A 22,874-nucleotide genomic window follows, 5' to 3' on the forward strand; every position below is an offset into this window, starting at 1 on the left:
TTTGGCTATATCGTGTACCCGGGAGAACCACCGGCCTTCTCCAACAAAACTGGAAATCCTATTTAAGAAAGATCGGTTTCGAACCACTTGCATGTTTCAAACTCAGTGTTGACCGGCTAGTGGTATTGTAGATGATCTACGTAGACTACTCTGTCACCATGGATATTGATTATTATTTTAGTCACCGTTATACAATTTTACGTACATGTTAGTCTTAGATGCATGATTTTTGTTATTAATTGTTATTGGCTTTGAACTAGCTGTCAGTAACTGCGAGTACTTTCAGATCTATACTTTTTGTCTTTTTTGTTAGGGATGAGTTAAGCTCTTTTCAAACTGATTTTTATAGTTTGTTATAATGTTGTGCTGTAACACCACAATTCCAGGTTGGGGGAGGGTTGAGTGCTCACAAACATGTTTAACTCCACCACATTCTTTACGTGCCTGTCCCAAGTCAGTAGCCTGTGGTTCAGTGGTTGTTGTTGGTTCGTGTCTGTCATATTTGCTTTTCGTAAATTGTTTTGTTAAAAGTTAAGACGTTAGGTTTCTTAATTGAAATTTTTTCATATTTTTCTTGTCGGGGCCTTTTATAGCCGACTATACGGTATGTGGTTTTCTCATTGTTGAAGGACGTACGGTTGCCTATAATTGCTTACATCCACTTCATTTGAACTTAAGTGAAAAGTTGTCTCATTGGCAATCATACCACATCTTCTTTTTTTTATATACATATGTATACTTGCCTTCCTCTATAGGAGCAGCAGCCACCATGGTAAAAGTAAGGAGTAAAGCGAACATGGTTGTTTGGTGGGGTCAGATTCTAAAAGAGCTTATGAAACATAATTCATTTCATTATATATAGTCCGCGTTACGTAAGGCCCACATTGTTACAAATGCCTTTCTGAAACACACGTGGATAGTCATGCTGTAGGTTAGAGATAAGGTAGAATTAGGTTGTACATATCAATGTTCTAATCTAGAATCAAACCAAATCCGAAATACGAAGTCTGTTTGGTTTGTTGCAGATATGATTTTAGTTAGTTGCGTGATATCTTTATTGGATTTGAAAGAATAACATCTGTTTATAGGAAACAATTTCTCCTTAAAAATTTGCTTACTTCTTTCAATGTTTGGGTATTCATTTGCCTTTAATAATAGCTTTACCCCTCACATGAAGCTAGAAATCTGAAATAGGTAGTGATAATTTCTTTTCTTTCTATTTCCGGCTACAGTCAATTTGTTGACTCAGTTGTTATGTGAATACTTTAGATTTGGAAATATAAATACTAAGAAAAGTTAACCCAACGATATAATAACAAAAAGGAATGTAGAGGTCAATAAAAGACATGTGGCTATGACATATTAAAAAAAAAGCAAGAAAATATATGAATGAATTTAACAGAGGCTATCAAAGATGTGACATCAACACCAAATTCTCAAAATGACTAGAAAAAAAAAACACCGGAAAAAAAATATTAGAATATTTGAAAAGTAACCATTTGCATGGTTCTTGGCCAGGGACAGGAACATGAACAATACCATATCAAAGAGCTTATGTATTGTCAATATATAAATGCCAATATTTCGCGATCAAACATTGATTTATCGAAATACTGCATATAAAAGAAGATGTAGGCTATATGTCAATGAGAATACAAAACCCAATGATACACACTGACTTACACAAACCAAAAGACATTCAATGGTCAACGTACATACGGAAAATATATTACATAGATATAAGAAGATGTGGTATGAGTGCCAATGAGACAACTCTCCATCATATACAAAATATGTCAAACTGAGTCTGAAACTTTTTTTAGTTGTAAATGAAAGTATCTAACCTTTTCTGTAATAAAATGTCCCGGTTCCAGCTCCGCAAAAGGCGTCCGTTTGGTTGTAATGAATAGAGACATATCAAATTTGAAGTCTCGTGTAGTATATAAGTATGAAACTCTTTGCACGTTAAGAACTCAGGTAAAAGCTCACAGTTAGCATGATGAGAAACAAAGTGTTTGCCCTTTTCCAACATGCCCTCCCTTTCAGGGGCAGTCCAGATTTAATACTGGTCGACCCAATCTGCACAGCATACCTACAAATTTTTTTGGTTATTCGTTCTCATGTTAAATATGTATGAAATATTTTTCACTGGACATTAAGCAAACAGCAATCAACCAATACAATGGCATAAATGGATGTATACCCATATAAAAAAGTTATCATCTTTAAAAGAAACGAAAAAGTTTCCTACAAAAGGTCTAGTTGTTTAAAAAAATCATTGAATGATTATATTCTTACCTATTACTAATCTGTCAATTTATCATGATTTTGATTTTGATTTAGGAAGTAATAGCATGTGTTACTTTTCTTGTGTTTTTATTCGAGGACAAAAATAAAGATCAGAAATACCAAAAGATCATGATACGAGGAATGATAAAAAAGCCCATCACCATTTAAAGAAAGCGACAGAAAAACAAACAATCATGTTTCATATTTTTCATGTCGGAGCCTTTTATAGCCGACTATACGGTATGGGCTTTTCTCATTGTTGAATGCCGTACGGTTGCCTATAATTGCTATATCCACTGCATTTGAACTTTGGTGGATGGTTGTCTCGTTGTCAATCATACCACATCTCCTTATTTTTATATGGTACAAATTATTTTATAGACCGTAGTAAAATCAAGGTTAACCATAAAGAGGTTCTACTATTGAACTTATTTTACAACGGGGCCATGAAAACATTAAAAGAATTGTTTGAGCTCTGACAATAATATGTCGTATTTTTAACATTGCAATTAAATTGTAAATGCGTTTATATTTTTATAATGTTTGAGTATTGATACGAAAAAATGAAAAATAAATATGTTAGCCCGTTCGAATTTGACTGAGCTGATTCCGCTGAGACATGTAAAACTGGGCATAACTTAAATTCAACGGAGAAAAAAAAATCTGTAATATTTACTCTGTTTTATTCATAAGGACCAGAAAATGTTGCAAAAATTAGTCTGTGTCCAAGATTTATCCGTCACAAAATGGTTGAATGTCACGATTCTTTGATGCCAAGAGATTTATTGTATAACTACTTATAACTGCTCCCCATTTGATTCTTTAATAAGAGTTTGAATACTCTGTTAAGCCTGCACTGAGCATAAATAGAATGGGATATTCTGTGGCACCGTCCTTTGATGATCATTGCTGGCTTGACATAGATTCCATTATCTTATACAGATTTTTTTTTGTTCGAGTTTGACTGATCTGCATCAAGTACAAGTTGGGATTTCCCTTTAAGCATCGACTCTTTGAGCTTACTGCATACACTTACCTGGTGCGCTTGGATCCATTTCAACATACTATTAATTGACTTATAATACATTTTTGTTATTTTGGTATGTTTTTTTATTGCATGTCTATTGTCTAGATTGCTTGTTCTGCAATTTAAAAAAAACGATACAATAAGTATTGTTTATGTGTAATATGCCCTCATGGAGCCCTAACTTGGTGAATAACACATCTTATTCCATTCTATTCTATGTTTACAATAGAAAAATGTGAGGTAATCATATGGTCAACATTTTAAGATTAACTTTATTTAAAATACCAGTTTCTTTTTATTAAAATATCTTTTACATTTAACCTAGTATTTTTATTTATAAATATTTCCGCTTTCTTAGTCTTAGTCGCTACCAATTTGATTTCTACTTAGACAATCCATAAATGTAAACATTGCAAGTAACACAAAATAAATCTGAAATAATTGCAATAGAGATCTGTGGCTAGTTATGTGACATGAGTATGATCGATAAAAGGTTTTAATAGTTTTGTAACCACATGAAGTAAGTTTTGCATGCTTTACTTTTTTAACTTGTACCCATGTGATTGAGACCTCGGACACAGATGTGTATATTATATTCTCGGTTCGATTAATCATTAATTTACGAAAGATTTTAGCTACTACGAATCAACTGACCAAATCCACAACGTTCACTACACATTTTTTTCTATCTGATACGGTTCCTCTCACTCCAACAGCTGACATTTTTTGTTTGGTTTGTTAATAAACAAACGTGATGTTCGTAGCTGAACTTTAAAACATTCACCATGCAATCTCCCAATCACAATGAACAAGTTGAACGCACTTATATCATATATTGTTATTAGCACATTATTTTTAGTAACGTTTATTTCTATTCTTTATTATATATTTATACATTTTAATTACAGAAATCTTTCAACTCTGTTGATATAAAAGTATTGTACAAATATTTTATTATTAATTAATTTAAAGGGGCACTAGCTACGAGATATATAAAAAATCTAAAGTACGATTTTTTTTGTTCGATCAATAATGAAAGTGAAATAGTGAAATAATAATTCGTATTTAGCAGCAAGTATGGTTCAATTTTGATAAAATAAGCTAAGAAACATTGAAGATTAATTATTCACTTGCAAGTGAATAATTCGACCTCATTGAATCTATATTCATGTGAACTTCAATTTAACCCCTTAGCTAGAGATGGATAACGCATGAATCGTGCGTGATCAGTCATTTAAAGGAAAAGAATGTCAATATTGAAAGTGAAACAAAGGTATATCATTTGATTGTACGACTTTGCCCCCAGCAGAGCTATAGAAAAACAGTACATTAACGGGTGTTACACGGACACTTTTTAGATGATACACGGACACTTTTTAGTTGTTACACGGACACTTTTTATGAATAGAATCACTCGTGCATGATCAGTGAGTTCATGGGCACTTTAAATTTCAATTAGATTTGAACTTTTTGTTTCACCGACATATTTCCTGTCTTTTTAATTAAAATATTTACGTTAGCATCAATAACTATATTTTTTTTCAAACAATTCCAGTAACTATTCATATTAGTACACTAAGGGATTGACCATTTAACTTCAAAAGGTGGGTTATGGTTTTTTCCTAAAAAAAAATTTGATCCCCAAATTTATGAGAAAAAATATATAATATATTATATAGTTGAAAAACTAAATAATTTTCTTACTCAGAAAAGAACACACCCCCTTTTGAAGCTAAATGGTCGGTCCGTAAATGTGTTTTTTTTTTCAATATATGGACATGAATAGTATTCTGGACAATGCTGAAAGAAATACTGGTACCAACGTTTATATTTCAAGAAAAAAGACAGGAAATATATATAAAAGAAATCAAATCTAATCAAAAGATAAAATCCCTATCAACTCACCAATGCAAGATTGATCCTATAAATAAAAAGTGTCCGTGTAATACATGTTCAAAAAGGCAGCAAATCTTGAAGAAAATCATTCAACTTATGTCATCAATTTTGGACGGTAAGCTCTGATTGGATCATATAATGACACGTGTTTAATCCTGATCAACACTATCAGAGACATATAAAAACCTATAAGCATGAACATTTTTTTTAATCCAAAATATATGCCTATATATATCTAATAACAAGACAAAATCCAATTTTTCATAACATCTCATTCACTAATGAGATAGGAAATTCATTCTTTTGATACACTTATATATAGTTATTGAATTCATATATATTGAATTCATATATTTGACGGCAAACGCACGATTTTTACGAATTTTTTAGGGGGAATTTATCTTAACTCCCCCTTTTCCCCCAATAAAAATCAAATGGTAGCTTGCTTACCTCTGAAATCTTTTTTTATACATTACTTACTTGCGAAGTTGCATTTCAAAAAGTCTCAAATGTGTATAACATTCACCTTTAACTTGAAATGGTTCTTTTTATAAAGTTATTAGATTTTTGAATTTTTTGAGAAAAAAACTCTCGGCTGAAGGGAAGTGAGAAAAAAAAATTGAGTTTAAACTGTTACTTACATTAACTGGTATATGGCCATTTAAGTTTCTAATATCTTTAGTTTTGCTACCTCTTCTAAATGTAAAATGTACTTCTTCCTTCTTGAAACGTCGTACAAGTCAGATACAAAACAAAGGTAACAAAAAACAGGCCGGAAACAACCTGCCGTATAGTTTGTCTGCACTTGTAGTCAGGTCAAGGTCCTCGGCTATCGCATCGGACCTTGACCTGACTACTCGTGCAGAAAAACTATCCGGCAACGGTTGTTACCAGCCTGTTTCTTTGTTACCTTTGTATTGTATCTAATACTTGACTGATTCGATCCACAAAAATGATTCTTATACAGGTAAAAACGATGATTAACACATATTTTTAACCTATAATATGAAATTAAATAGACCTAGAAAAATCCAATTGCACGGGTTCGCTTAATCTATATCTATATTTATGTTTATATACCTGATATGGCCATCGGAGTTTTTCGGAGGTCAACTCGATAGTTAATTAGATGGCGTCTAGACTAAAATACATACGAAACGAAGCTACATATTATCGAGCCCATACTTGGTAAATTGTTTATTTTAAACTTTTAATAATTTGGATAAATGTTTTACATTGTTATAAATCAAATATGAGAATTTGAGCCAAATCGGTGAACATGAATTTGACAGCTAGTGCCCCTTTAAAATTCAAATAATAGCCAGGCTAAATTGTCCTTACGTTAATTTAATTTCATGAGAATTTAGCCATAGATAAATCAACACTGAACTTACAAGTAAACATCAACAAAGCATTATCTGCATTTAAATACGATTTCAAAATCGACCATGTAAGTGAGGCAGAGCACATGCAGAGGGAATTAACCTCACCTCTTTCTTTTGATTTGACGCTCACGATAGCTTGAAGAATTGGGTTTGAAAAAATAATGAAAACGTGAAAAATCGAGTGACGAAAATTGTCACCCTTGCAAACCCTGTAAAATTCGATGCTTCAAATGGTTCTTCAAGTGTGCGCTAGGCAAGACCTCCATTTAGACCCTCTTAACTGTGATGGATATTTTCCGGAGACAATTGTTCATATGTTTCTTAGATGAAAAAAAAAACGTTCTGCTAAATTGAAATATTGAAAACAAATAAAGATAAAAACAGAGTTTTCATTTCAGGTTATCATTTCCCTTTAAATAGAGCAAACGATTAGAACAATTGCAGGCTGTAGGAGTTTTGTGTAAAATTGGTTTAAATGTAGCTTTGCGAATAAATTCAATTCCATTTTCTACTTGCTGTTTTACTATTTACTTTTCTAATAAAAAGTGCTTTTGGGAAACACACCACAAATATTTTCAAATACAGTATATACATTAATATTTACAAAAGCCTTAATTCTATTTTGGTGGAAATCCTTTTAAATTACTATAAGTTGGACCATCACCTATAAGAGTCATTCATACTAGAGAATGTCTATGGAAAACTTTCACGTATATTCAGCTGATAATTATCATTGCAGTAACGGCTATAGATTGTATCATTTCATAGTATAAATCTTATTCCTTTTTGAGCAATTTCGTATTTCTTACGTTAAGGCTATAACATAACGTTCTTGTAATTGTTACAATGTCTCTATAATTTTGTTCTTTTGAATGTTATTGCAGACGAAAGGTTAAATGTATATCTCGCTCTGTACCGAAGACATGACACTGTAATAGGAAATGATTGGTATTCTCGCTGTTTGCTCCACATAGAAAACATGTTTGATCTTCTCGACCTGTTGTGAATTTTGCTCTATCCTATTGTAATGTGTAAGTACTTGTAACAAGGCTGGCTTTGATTTTCGGTCGTTGTTCTAGGCACTTATTGCCAGTTTGTGGTGAGGCTTTCTTATAGAAAAAAGCTTTATATTCAGTCAAAGCATTGTGGATTTAGTTTCTTTCTCTGCTATCCACTGTTTCTCCAAATACATGTTTAATGCCTATCTCTGAAACAATGTTGTTTTCAATCTGTTAATAAAATGTTGTCAATTGACGTTGAGATGCATACATTGTACATGTGTAAGTGTCTCTCTTTGATTTTAAATTCAGTAGTTGTATGTCCTTGTATAATTCCACAAAAAAATCTAAATACAAGACGATCACGAACTGCCTGCATATGTTGTACCCCAAGTTTAATGTAGGTAGCAGTATTTGCTGCGTAGTTTGGCAGTCCTTACATTCGAAGGCAAGATCTGTAATAGTAGTCGTTCTAGTTTTTGTTTGCCAGTTGCTGTTTTATTCAGTATCTCTATACCACATACGCTCTTCGGTATTGCATATGTTTGTCGTGTTTTAAGGAAAACAACTTCATGGCGACATTCCCTTACGTGCGTGTAGCCTCGGTCCTAAAATCGCATAAACAGTCGTGCAATTTTTAGTCTATCTTCTATTTTGATTCTATTCTTATAGTTTCAAATTATATTTACCCCTAAATGTTTTGTTTCAGATTTTTGTTCTATTTTAGAATTTCCTAGTTTAATAATAAATGGTTGTGTTTTGTAGACCGTTGTTTGTGTTTTCGTCGTTTTTCTAGGTTTTTTTTGCCATTGGGTTGTCAGTCTGTCACCGACTTTTTAGTTTGAATCTTCCTTTGGTATAACACGCCTTTCTGTTTTTAACTGATAGTTTCTTACATTTCCTTTGAAAACCACTAAATCAGATTTATTTAGATTTATTGTTACAAGGTCTTTACCCCTATTATTATAAACTTTATCTAGCAATGATTGTACTTTGTTCTCACGGCTGGCTAGCAAAGCTCTGTCATCTGGTGCCCTACATTTATGTTGCCAATTGTTGCACCTTAATCTGCTCGTTCTAAAGCCTATAGAATAATATCATTATATAGTGTATTTCGTAGCTCTATCTGTCGAATACCAGCTGTGTATCTAATGCGAGTAAAAAGTAGTAGCTTTGTTTGTATTTAATCGTAGTAGTCCGGATTTTGTGTCACGTTAAAAGCTGCATTTGATAAAGATGATTTTTCTGAAAAACCTCGTTTAAGTTAACTTTGATGTTGTAGTAATATGGGTTCTTTTCTCTTTATGTCACAGGAACAACCAAATGCCCAGTACACATATGAAACTAGACCAGGGTTCTTCAGGAAAATTCAGGATCCTAATGCCATTCTCTCAATACACAATGGAAATATACAAAATGAATTTTCATGTTCAAAAGCTTCACATATGATTCAGATAAAAGTAAAGTTGTGGTTTTGAAATGACATTTAATTAAGGTTGCTACTCACGCAAACAAACTATTGATTTTACGACGTTGATAGCTGGAAGAGTTAATTTTCCCCCTAAGCTCAAGTTATCTATGTAATGCTTTGCCCTCTTTACTCTTATTTCAAAGTCGTTTCCTTTATGAAAGCCATCAAAGTAAATAACTATTCGAATACAAATATTTTCTCTACAGGTTAATTGATGAATGACTACAGGAAATACATTTTATTTCTTTCAAACAAATTATAAGATGTTTAAGGAAGAAAGGCTATTTTTGGAAACACAGTTTTGAAATTACATTTAATATCATGATCATTTTATAACAAAATAGGCATGTTGGACTTTTTTAAAGCTTACAGCAAAATGGTATGAAAATTGACATTCAAGAAATATAAACTATTTGTATTTCAGATCCTCCTGTTGGTTAATTGAGAAACTTTCCTGTTTGGAACTTCAGTACTGACTCATATCACATAGTTAATCATTCATGCGTAAACTATTGCTTTCAATACACATATCGAGGTTTTCAACTATGAACGTTAAGAAGCCTCCGATTTCTGCTATTGAAGTGCGATCACTGCCTTCTAAAGCAGTGTTTAGGTCGAAGAAGACTGAGGTTTTACAAAGTAATTCATCTCAGTTATCTATGGATGGCGTCGTCAACTTAGAAGTAGGCAACTCAAAAACTGAAAATTCTACAGCCAACAGAGTCGACACAGAATTTGTGACTAAAATGTCACACGAACATAGTTCTTTACTGTCGAAATGGAAACCTATTACCAAAAAGAAATACATTTTACCGAAAAATCTATTGAAAAAGGTAACTACTATCATACACATGGTATATACTACTAACGGAAATATAAGTTTTAATCAGGTCGTGGACACACACTCGGAAACCAATAAACTGACTAGCTCAAAAGTTGCGAGAAAAACTAGTAAGAACTGTTTTGATAAACAAGTAATTGAAAGGGAAACTAAGACAAAACCGTTGAGCAAAAAAACTTCGAAAATGACAGATGTTCAAGATGAGCAAGAAAACACGCATTCTAAATCGAAATTAAAAAAATCTGTGGTCAACACTCAGAAGTATACTGTAAAAGGTCAGAAGAATGACACGAAATCCACCAACAATGAAAAAACAATTAAAAATGAAAACAGTCATAAGTCAATTCAACAGGGACATTCTGTGGAACAAAACAGTCAATCAATGGTGAAAGTCAAAAGTTTGGCTGCACCATACAAAACATCCTCGCGAGATATGCACAATAAAACAGACAAAGATGATGAAACATACCGTCTGGTAAATGTAAATGCAAGGGACAAGAAAAGGAAAGATTTAAATGTAGAAAAGAAATCGGAAAACAATTCTACAGAAGATAAGAAAAAGAAGAATGGTAAACCTACAAGCAAAATTAATACACATGATGTCAAGGGACATAAGCTAAAAGAAGAAAAGATCCCTAATACAGTTTCACTAACGAAATCGGAGCATGATGTAGACCGGGAAAAGGGGGATAACAAAAGAATGTTGGGAAACGGTATTAAATCAGCAAAACCATTAGAAAGTCACATTACAGATGATATTGACGATGATTTCTTGCCAATGATATCAACTGATGTTTTACAAAGTGATATCAATAATGAGGATTTTGGACCATACAACTTAGAAGATCTCTTTAAAGGTGAGCGTCATTACTTTCATTTTTATTGGATTAAACATGATTTTCTTTAAAACGTCCGTATCATTTCAGACATTAATACATTGAAAATCGAATTCGCCATGTTCTAACAATGATCTGGTATACATTAACTACACAATTGTTGAATTCAGTTTTAATATTAATATATTATCATTTTGATCTGTACCTTTATTTTCACGTACCGTTCAGTATTAAATGAGAAGTGCAAAATGTAAGGAATGAATTGACCTCGAGGAATTGACAGTACTAGTCTGACTTAACCGTTTTTCTGTTCAATCATATAAACACTTCAGTCTCAAATCTATTTTTATACACATAAAACGCACACTGTTGTAGAGAAATTTACAAACACAAAAAAAGAAAAGGTAAATTCAAACTAATTTATAATATGCATGTACTATTCTAATCCTCCTAAGGTTAACTCAAAAAATTTAACTATACAAAACATAGGTATTTTGGATAACAAATATGAGAAATGGAAGAAAAGAGACAATAGACAAGCAAAGAAGAAAGCAAGAAACTACCATGACGACAAAAAAGAACGAAGAAAACCTCCAAACTACTTTGTTTCCATACAGATAACAAATCCAGAGGTATGTTGTATTTATTTCCCCAGGACTTGTATTCTTGCGTCAGCATAACAAACATTCCATATTTTGTTTCAATTCCAAACCACATGATTTATTATTTCTTTTTAATGGAGTTTTATCCTACATCTTTTACATATTTTTATTATACACGTGTATTTCTTTCTAATGGGGTTTTATCCTACATCTTTTACATATTTATTATACACGTGTATTTCTTTCTAATGGGGTTTTATCCTACATCTTTTACATATTTTTATTATACACGTGTATTTCTTTCTAATGGGGTTTTATCCTACATCTTTTACAGATTTATTATACACGTGTATTTCTTTCTAATGGGGTTTTATCCTACATCTTTTACATATTTTTATTATACACGTGTATCTCTTTCTAATGGGGTTTTATCCTGCATCTTTTACATATTTTTATTATACACGTGTATTTCTTTCTAATGGGGTTTTATCCTGCATCTTTTACATATTTTTATTATACACGTGTATTTCTTTCTAATGGGGTTTTATCCTGCATCTTTTACATATTTTTATCATACACGTGTATTTCTTTCTAATGGGGTTTTATCCTGCATCTTTTACATATTTATTATACACGTGTATTTCTTTAGCTTTTATGTTTCCATTTTATCTTTCAACAGGATGAATGTTGAAAATAGAGGCTTATCAAATTGTAGATACTTATATGCACGCATTACAAAATTGACAACTTAAATTTAGACGATGATGATGATGGATGACGGTTTCACATCCAGCGGTATGTTAAATGCATGTTCAGGTTGAGAACATGACATTTGCAACCTGCTTTGTACTAGACATACATGCTGAGCCGGTTGATTGCCGTCTGACATAATTATTTTTATGTCCCCGCCGTATCGAAGGTGGCATTAAGTTTTATTCTTGTCCGTCTGTTCATCCGTACGTCCCGAAATTGGTTTCCGTTCTCTAACTTTAGTTTGCCTCAAACAAATGTTATGAAACTTACACGCAAATTGAATGCTTATTATCACAAAACACAGATCAAGTTTGAATTTGGGTGGCATCGCTTTTACCTTCCTAGATTTATGCCCCTTCACAAATGGAAAAAATTGCTGAATTTTTCGTTTCCTTTCTCTAACTTAAGTTTGCCTCAACCAACTGTTATGAATCTTATACACATTGCTTATTATCATAAAACACAGATCAAGTTTGAATTTTGGTGGCGTCACTTTTACCGTTCTTGAGTTAGGCCCTTTACAAATAGAACAATTACTGATTTTTTCGTTGCTGTTCTCTACCTTAAGTTTGTCTCAATCAAATGTTATGAAACTTATTCACAATGTTTTTTACCACAAAACTCGGATCAAGTAAGAATTTGGGTAGCGTTACTTTTACCGTTCTTGAGGTTTGTCCCTTTACAATTATATATGCAAGCGGGGGCATCATATGTGTCCCATTAACACATTCCCCATTTATTTGTTAAATGCGATTACCTTATATCATGTCGTTGGTTTTTAACTGGTTTTTGTTTCGTGTAGTAGCATTACAAAAATAACCATCAAAGATACCAGATGTAAATGTATGTTAATTAACATTACATTTCAAAAAAGCAACCGGAAAAGAGTATACTACTAGTACTATTTATAGGTGGCTATACAGAGAAAACACAGTGAAACTATATTAATTATAATACCATATTGAAGATGCTCCCAGTTACTGAAAGCAAGCGACTTAATCTGCTGATACAGCTTTCATGTCTTCACAAAACATCAACATTATCTTGTGCAAAAACCAACACCACATTGTACAAAATTTCAATATAGAAAATAAATGAAATGCTATAGCTGTGTTTCAAACTCTTTATAAGCGAATGAATGTTAATGCCAAAAAAAATTAACAACAAAGATTGATAGATCTGTCAAATGCAGCAACAGCACGACAACGTCTGTTTCAAAAATACTGAAATAATAACGTTTCTATTCCTGATACCCTAAAGGATTGTTGCTTACAAGGGGCATTTAATGGTAAAGTTGAAGTCATGGCTTTAAAAAGATTTGCAGACTCCATCATGATTATTTTGACGTAATAATATCTAAAGATGTCAACAGAAACGTCTACTTATCGTAGCGTTATCTTATCCTCCATGTTTTCGTTTTGGACATTATTGCTTATAACAGACTTTTTCCAGACCACGACGGATGCGATAGTGGAGCAAGAACTAAACTCTACCAGAGTACCGACCAGAGACCAACCCCGGTTTCAATTTGGTCGTGCTTCACTATATTTTTAGTGTTGTGTAAAGGGTTGTGTTGACTGTTGTTAGTTTGTTTTCTTTTCTTTTACCAATTTTACTTTCTTGTCTTTTTGCGAATTATTGTTTTTGATTGTCACCTTCTCATCTTTCTTTCTAGCCCTGGTCATTTAACCTGTCTTGTTTTGAAATATTTTAGATTTTATACTCCCAATGTTTTGATTGATGCATCTGTTAGACAATTGAAACTTAAAATGGGAAAGGAACGTGTAATACGTGTCATACGTAACAAACGGTATTTTGGATTTGAAGATTACTTAAGGCAAATACCACTGGAGGTTACACTTTCATTTGGAATTCTCAATTATTCAAGAACACTCTAAACTTCTTCAAAATCGATGAAAAAAAAAATACACCAAATAAGGCAGGCATTTTTCCTAGTGTTGTTAAAGAATTTACTGGATAAGAATATGGCGGTTTTTGCAAATTTAGGTTTTCTAATTGATCATAAGCGTCATGATCTTCTTGGGAATCGTTCAATCAGTTGAATCAATATATAACATTATAGTTGAAATAAACGGTGTTCGAAAAGAACTATGGGAGTATTCCCGTCGTCTCGGGAAGGAACTGATATGCTTAAAACCAGCAGGTTAAGTTAGTCGTTCTTTATGCAAGGGAAAAGGCAAATGACTCAATATTCTGAATTCATGTACTGAGAGTAAGTTTTACGTCAAAGCAAACATTGGCAAAATAATCATATACATGATCAAATCTAAAACTCTTCTAATGAGTTTGTGGACCAATTAATTTTCATATGGTAGGCTGTTCTCACCAGTGGCTATAATGAGTTTTTGTTAACGTCTCCGAGGAGACGTTATTAAGAGTTGAATGATGGACAGTCTGCGGGCTGAATGCTTCTTACTGATTGGAAGATATTGCTGACTCTATCCAGGAACGTATATACTGTTCCCAGCTCTATCATAGCTAACTTGTGTTGATTGGTTGGGACAATTCGAAACCTAGTAAATGTCTTTTGATCCCGTAAAGTGTCGGAATTGAACTCTCTATTTTAGCAATTAGATTTTGCCTTGTTACCAATCATGCAAATCGGTACACAGGTAACACTTATCTATAAATAGCCGAAACTCCTGAAACACAACGTTCTATCCAGTCGCTCACTGTTACGTACATATTGTACACGAAAGCATACTTATGAAAACATCGTGCTTTTTTCTTAGCCTAGATTATAAATATTTATACTTAGTAAGATAATCCAAAAGCAATAATCAAAAAATGACTAAAAGGGAGATATGTTCGATTAAATATTAATTTAAACGGGAATTTTTATCTCGGAAAGGGGGTTGCGACCTTTTTATGGTAAAAGCACATATATGTCTCAGTCTGGGAAAAGAAAATACCCCAGCGATCAAATATTTTTTTACAATTAGTATGTCTACACATAGCTATGATGCATGGTTACGCTATTTCGTCATAGGGGATACATTGCTTGACAAATATATAAAGCATTTACGACAGTGATTTTTAATTGCATTTGTATAAATATGATAAGTGCCCCCGCCCCCCCTCTCTTTAGGGTAGGCTTTGGGCTGGTTGAACGTTTTCTAGCTCTCCCTATCAAAAAAGCAGACGATGAAGAACAGAAGACTGAAAAATCGAAAGGGAAATATATATAAAAGAAGAATATAAAACTACTCTCAGACGATGAAAGCAATTATACATGTATGATATCATATTTCGCAAATGCTTAATTTCTATAAATGATTTTAAAGGAGATATGAAGTATACGTAATGAGTTTAGACAGCAACCCAATAAAACAACAAACAAAACAATTTACTTCTAAAATTCAACCTACGGTCTTCTACAATGGACATGTCATTACAATATTTTAAGTTTTTAATCCTCCCAAGTCTAGATATGATATATAGAATAGTTGTGAATACATGTAAAAAAAATATCTTAATAGCAAACAATGAATATTACTTAAAACAATGATGAGGGTCAAGAACAAACTTCTAGTAGTCTTTATAGGTGTTTATTTTTATGTGTATTTAATACTTCTGTCTGTTTTGTCATGATCGTATATTTTTGTAATCTATATTTAGTATATTATATTAATTATACATGTACATATATGTTGTAAAACATTTGTTTTGAGGTTTATTGACCATTTATACTATATATATATATGCTGTATGAGAGAAAGAGAAAGAGAAATAAAAGAAAATTATAAATTTCAAATACGAAAATACAGTTGGCATTTTAAAAGAACGGTCTCTCACAAAAGATTATGTCAATCCAGTATGTTAAGCTTTGAAGGATTAGTACGATAAGGACCTTATTTGACACCCAACATTGAACGGTATACTGCTTCATAACGTGTTTGGTAAAATTTGCTGATTTATATGCAAGGCTATTCTAATGAATTAATCTACAAAGCGAGAACACTTTCCACTTTCATCAGCTAAGAGACGGCTAGCTTTTTTAGAAAAGCTATTACTTGTATAAGTATGAGTAAATCAATATTGCCACTAGGCGGCGACATTTCAGCATTGCGCTTGTTTGAAAGTAAGGTAATTAAAAACCCATACACATGTCTGTCAATTTATCGTGCGCGTCTAGCAATTGTATAGTCTATAGTTAACAATTTACATTACTTAGTACTTAATTTGGTAAGTTAAAAAACGAAATACAATCTGATTATGATATCTCTCCAAAATTTAAATGTAAGAATATGAATACGTTTTAGATCACGAGAGGTATTCGAGATGTTCAGACCGGCATGTGTAAATCCAATGAGAGTTTGAAGAAGGCTATGATTCCAATTCCAACTCTTCATCTTACACTAAGAGTTGCCTGTTTAGAAAGTGACGAAGAGATTTCAAGGTACATACATGCATTAATTTCATTAAAATGATTGCTGAACCCAAACGCAGGCTTGGTTATAAGTCTGTAAGACATTGATCAATATCAAATGAATAATCTATTTTCTGTGTCCCATCATTTGAAACATCGAGTGATGAACATTTATTTCCATACATACTTCTACATCATTTCAATATACTGTAGAGGTTAGTTAAATTCTATGTTTAAAGGTTTATGTTATTTTTTATTTTTTAATGAGTTGAAGAGTTTCTCATATCAACAGTAAAAGATTATTCACATAGGATTGATTTTTATTCTTGTTTCAGTTGAGTGAATAACTGAAGGCGTCTTAACAATTATATATAGTGTTAAAAATGCAAGGAAAAAAGAAATACAATGTCTAAAAAAAATGGAATCCTTTCTTCAAAGTGTAGGAACAGTACCAATACATTCAGGACAATGTCAAATCTATAGTTTTCTGTGTTTTGTTTTTAGGAACGTCTTTTGTCTGTTCGTGTTCTGTTTTTGGACAAGGATAGTCTGTTTGTGTTCTGTTGTTGGACAAGGATAGTCTGTTCGTGTTCTGTTTTTTGGACAAGGATAGTCTGTTTGTGTTCTGTTCTTGGGCAAGGATAGTCTGTTTGTGTTCTGTTTTTGGACAAGGATAGTCTTTTCGTGTTCTGTTTTTGGACAAGGATAGTCTGTCTGTGTTCAGTTTTTGGACAAGGATTGTCTGTTTGTGTTCTGTTTTTGGACAAGGATAGTCTGTTTGTTATCTGTTTTTGGACAAGGATAGTCTGTTTGTGTTCTGTTTTTCGACAAGGGTTATCTGTTTGTGTTCAAATTGATCTTTGATTGCCCTTCAATATCGTCTAACTTTTTTTTTTATGTTTTATCACTTAGCAGACTGTGCTTACCGACAATTATCGTAATTACTTTAATTCAATTTTGTTTTGTGTTTACTCTAGAATGATAAAAGCATTAGACCAGTGTGTTGAAACATTCAACAAAGACAGCAAAGAAATGATTACCTTAGATGTAAAAGATATTGAAAGTTTTCGGAATGAAGTAGTGTTTGCCAATCTACAGAAAGATGAGTGTCTATCGAAAGTAATCAAACTCTCTGGTAAGAGGTGAAGATGTATGTTGAATTCTTCCTGGTACCATACCAAATCATCACGCCTGTGTTAATATGTGTTTGTTAATTTTATTGCATTTTCTACACTTTAGTTTTTCCTTGTGACTATACAGTCGAATTGTTTAAGATTCAACCATTGATTTTATAAGGAATTTCTGTAATTTCAAATGTACAGGATAAGTATTATCATGACGTACAATAATTTTGTCAGTACTAATCAGTATGCACCATATAACAGCAACTTAGTTTTTTGACATTTTTACCTATTATGTCTCTTTGTTTTGCTCACACTTGTTGTCATTATTATGGAACTCTCCGCGACTGCCGTACAAGTGAGAGGTTTAGCTAGCTATAAAACCAGGATTAATCCATCATTTTCTACATAAGGAAATGCCTTTACCAAGTCAGGAATATGACCGTTGTTTTCCATTCGTTTGATGTGTTTGAGCTTTTGATTTTGCCATTTTAAAAAGGACTTTCCGTTTTGAATTTTCCTTGGAGTTCGGTATTTTTGTTATTTTACTTTTTAGTGTAGAACAGCTATATATATAATTGAGAATATCACTTAAATATTTTGTCAAATTGCAACGACTGTTTTGAACTTTTTAACACGTTTTAATGCTCCGTAAAATTTGTACATTTTCGTCGAACACACTGTATTTCAAATATAAATGGGTTTGGCTATCCTGTTTTCAAAATTCTTGGTTCTGTTGTCGAACTGCTAAAATAATCTTTATTTTTATTATCGTCTTATTGTTAACGATATCATTATATGAAGGAAAGCAAAGAGAATAGAATATAGATTTGATATTCATATGAAAGTATCGCGTTCTTATTGGACGTATGCTTTGTGTTTTGCACTTATATATGTTTTCTGTATATTATAGATATCCTTGAGGAATGTTGTCAGAACAACGATGTACCTACATCTGATGGAAAAGGCTTCACACCACACATAACTATAGCCAAACTAACAAAATTGCCATTTAAATTGAAGAAAAAGGGTATGTTATACGTATTGCAAATATTTGTATCAATGAAATAAACTATGTAAATAACGTTTTTACAGTTAAATAAAAAGGTTATACTATGATAGATAAATATTACAGTGATCTCTACTTTAAAAGTCACCTGACCCAAAACACTAGTGTGAGCTTTTTCATCTGCTATTTGGAAAACACTTTAAGCCAAAAAAAAAAATAAACCTCCCAAAAGTCACCATGTCAACTTGTCAAACTTTACATGGTTTCCTATCCATAAGTTTATAATGCTACAATTTGTCATCAGCTCGTCAAACAGTCTATGGGAATCAGTATTTAGTGCTTTGATTTGTTTCCTAATAAGCGTTTTTGAATATACCCGAGGAGTCTACCTACAACAACAATTTCTATCAAGAGAGAAATGTTTTAAAAATTCTGGTTCAATAATATTTAACCGATTCACATTAGTCTGTATTAGAGAAATTCTAAAATAGTTCCCTTACAAATCTACATCTGACCAATGCATAAATAGTTGAGAATAAATGCATATGTACTGAAAGGTCACTGTAATCACTAAACCAAATAAAACCATACGTTTCTAGTAATTATCCGCTATACTTTATTTGTTTTTAATTGATACAATAGAAGAAATAATTCAGAAGTTTTTGTACGATATAAAAATAATGATATGTGAAACTACTCTAATTAAACAACTATCATCCAGATTTAAAGTACACTAAAGTGATATATATATACAAATCTAAGGCTGAATGTACGGGTTTCAACAGTTGGAACTAATTGATAACTTTACAATAAAGAATCTATATAAGGTTACAAAGAACAATCATTCTTTGAAATAAAGAACTATTAGTGTTTTGCTTAGTTACAGTCTCAGTCAAAACGTGAAGTGGAAAACAAAATTATAACAAAAACACAACACTTTTTTCTCGTTGCTAATCCTTAAAGTGTATTGCAGTGTTATTTACATGTAAGTGTTTAAAAGTGCGAATTCTGATGATAATGCCATTGAATATACAGTATTTTGAAAAATAGATATTTACTTTACTTGAATTATTACATGCAAATAATATCTTCTTCACATGTTCGTTTATTTTCACATAAAAGTAAAGAAAATTGACCCATCAACATACAGAAGCTATCAGAATAATCAGTTCGGTAAACAACTAGTTACATGCTTGCAGTTATGTTCTATGTACAAACCAAAGGATAGGGCAGGATATTACCATGTCTCACATCTTACTCCAATGTTAAGTAAGTTTTATGTGAAATGCAAACTAAAGGATATTATTTGGATATTATTAAGTCTCGCTCCAATGTTACATAAGTTTTATGTTCATACACAAACCAAAGAATGGGGCAGGACATTACCATGTCTCGCATCTCACTCCATTGTTACGAAAGTTGCATGTTCCATATACAAAAAAAAATAGGACAGGATATTACGGTATGTCACAAATCACTCAAGTGTTATGTAGAATTAGTTATACTTGATAAACCAAAGACGGGTTTTACCATGTGTCACATCTCAATCGAGTGCTTTGAAAGTTTTATGTGACATGCACAAACCAAAGGATAGGGCATGATATTATACTGTATTCGAACTCAATCCAATGTTATGTGATCTTTTGTTACATGCACAAACCAACGGATTGGACAGGATCTAATCACGGGTCACATCTCACTTCAATGTTTACTTTAGTTTTAAACAAGCCAACGGATAGAGTTCCATATTACGATATTAACATGTTTCACATTCACTCTATTGTTGCGCATTTAAACTCTAGTGAACTGTTTATCTAATATTACATTTGAAACTTTCATTATCTTCTAATTATTGTGTGATGATAAAAATGATACTTGGTAATTTATTATTTGCCTGAATAGTAATGTATTGCAATTTCAAATGAGAAGTTCATTTTATATGATGACACTGATTTATAATGACTTTTTACCTTAAATTCACATAAATCACGAATAAAACCCAGTAAAAGTAAGGTATGAATTATATTCTGAAGTTTATGTTTTAATCCTGATTTATTGATGTCTATAAATATCTTATTTCTTACAGAGTATAGACAGTACAGTACCTATTCAAGAGATAAATATACTATTGCTGATGCTGCTCACATTCTGGTCACAACAATCATCTCAGAAACAATTCTTGGTTTGAATAGAAATTTGAATGATGCATTAAATGAAAAGAAGACTTGTCATAATGATTCAAATGGAAATAAACCTGCAAGGTTGAATCAGTTCAACATATGACATGTGATTTTTTCAAGGTTGAATCCTATCGAAACAATCCTGCTAAAGTTGAATTCAGTTACGATAAAACAATAATAATATATCAATCAAATATCAGACAATTGATGTAAACTCAAGTAAAGACTCAATGCATAAGGTGGTATCAAGTCAAAAATGGATTGTACAGCTGGATAACTTAAGAGAAATAAGGATAAGTTAAGCTATATAAGGGATATGAATTTTATACCAAACTATGAATATGTGTCAAGGTGATTCTAGTTAAAATGTAAGCTGATTGTTGGATTAGGTCATAATAGGTACTGATATATTTGAAAACAATGTCCATAAGATAACTCATTGTTTTTTTATGTTTGACTCATTGGTTGTTAAACGTTACAAAGTGTTTGGTCTATTTTTAGTTCAAAAGACACATTATTTCAGAGCCTAATGTTTCTTAAAACGTCGGTATCACTATATATAGATTATACATATACATTCTACCATTACTTTTATTTTGTTATTCGAATATGATTGTACATGAAATGTTATTATTCGAATGTGATTGTACGTGAAAACAAAGGATATTATTTGGATATTATTAAGTCTCGCTCCAATGTTACATAAGTTTAATGTTCATACACAAACCAAAGAATGGGGCAGGATATTACCATGTCTCGCATCTCACTCCATTGTTACGAAATTTGCATGTTCCATAAACAACCAAAAGATAGGACAGAATATTACCATGTCTCGTCTGTCAGATGTCCATTGTCCTAACCTTTCATCGTTCAGTGACTGCTTGAAAAAGTATGATTTTTTGTCATGTGAAATACTCACTTACAAGTAATTGGATAACTATATTTGGTATAGGGCTTCCTTGCAAGGTTTCCTCTCTGTAAGATAGGGTTCACCTAACCCTAAACTCATTTTATTGATCAGTGATCAAGGTTGAGTTTATGTGGTCAAGTCTGTATCTCAGATACTATAAGTAACAGGTCAATTATATCAATACAATACAATATAATTTATTAACTAATCAAATCATGTTTAGCATTGTTATTTTTTTTTCATGTACAGATCTTTAAAATGTAGTTATACTTTTCTGATCTTTAAATTTACCGATTGTGTCTGATTCCCGATTTTGATATTTTGAAAAAAGTCGATTCACATGGTGGGTGATGCATGCAGAACAAAAGGCCTTTACCATATCGACGCAGTCAGTTTTTGTATTTTCACCTTTATTTGTATCTGCTTTATGTATTTATGCGATTTAAACATGAGAGAACTACTGTTGCCTCTCATTTTAGATTTCTAAGGAGAGAAAAGATACCACGGGGCCATCAAAAACCATAAGTCCAAGAAGAAAAGACAACACCATGGCCACAAAAAATACAACAAAAAGACCAGCATCAACATCAGAACTTTACACAAAATCTCAAAGATTGAGGAACAAACACCTTAACGATAACCAGGAAGACCTCAAGTGCTCTGAAGGAATAAGGAGTTCCTAATCCAGTTGTGACAACAGTCTTTTTATTCTTGTAAAAATACTTTAATGATTAAAAAAAGAGGCAAAACAGGCAATCAAACTTCTAAAGTCGGCAAGAAACTTATTTTGATTATAAATGGACTTAGTGTTTTGAAGTAAACATTTAGATACAGTCTGGGTAAAAGTTTTTTTTAGACACAAATAGCTTTTTTTACTATTAAGAAATGACATCTAATCTTTTTCATGCATCATTATTTAAAAGTGAATAAGCTTGAAATATATTTATGGAAACTCATACAATATCAAATAACCAACAAAACACTTATAATTTAAATGAAAATAGACGAACGACGGTCTAAATAGTGTATGTAACGAAGATAAAGATATAGGTAACCACTCTTCTCGATTTTTAGAAAATTTCTGGAAGCGTATGGATTAATTGGAAATCAATTATAGATTTACAGTATCGTATAAGTTTAATGTGGATAAAAGGTTTTGAGAAAAT

The 22,874-nt window shown here is 32.1% G+C and overlaps 1 protein-coding gene across 1 annotated transcript; it reads left to right on the top strand.

The window, feature by feature from the left end:
- The first annotated feature begins 3,689 nt into the window (after positions 1-3,689).
- Positions 3,690-22,609, top strand: LOC127736324 (uncharacterized). Its single transcript, XM_052246854.1, has 8 exons — positions 3,690-3,836; positions 9,491-10,764; positions 11,233-11,375; positions 16,382-16,518; positions 17,466-17,623; positions 18,523-18,639; positions 19,741-19,887; positions 20,705-22,609. The coding sequence occupies exons 2-8, from the start codon at positions 9,567-9,569 to the stop codon at positions 20,899-20,901; spliced, it is 2,097 nt and encodes a 698-aa protein (XP_052102814.1). The 5' UTR covers positions 3,690-3,836; positions 9,491-9,566; the 3' UTR covers positions 20,902-22,609.
- Positions 22,610-22,874: the final 265 nt, after the last annotated feature.

The sequence above is a fragment of the Mytilus californianus genome, unplaced genomic scaffold (assembly GCF_021869535.1).
Source record: "Mytilus californianus isolate M0D057914Y unplaced genomic scaffold, xbMytCali1.0.p SCAF_1, whole genome shotgun sequence".
Taxonomy (NCBI): Eukaryota; Metazoa; Mollusca; class Bivalvia; order Mytilida; family Mytilidae; genus Mytilus; species Mytilus californianus.

What these genes read in the sequence shown, in the direction of transcription:
- LOC127736324 (XM_052246854.1), top strand. Translation starts at nt 9,567, where the DNA reads ATGCGTAAACTATTGCTTTCAATACACATATCGAGGTTTTCAACTATG. An exon ending in CTTAGAAGATCTCTTTAAAG is followed by an intron (nt 10,765 to 11,232) that starts GTGAGCGTCATT and finishes TACAAAACATAG; the next exon opens with GTATTTTGGATAACAAATAT. An exon ending in GAAAGTAATCAAACTCTCTG is followed by an intron (nt 17,624 to 18,522) that starts GTAAGAGGTGAA and finishes TGTATATTATAG; the next exon opens with ATATCCTTGAGGAATGTTGT.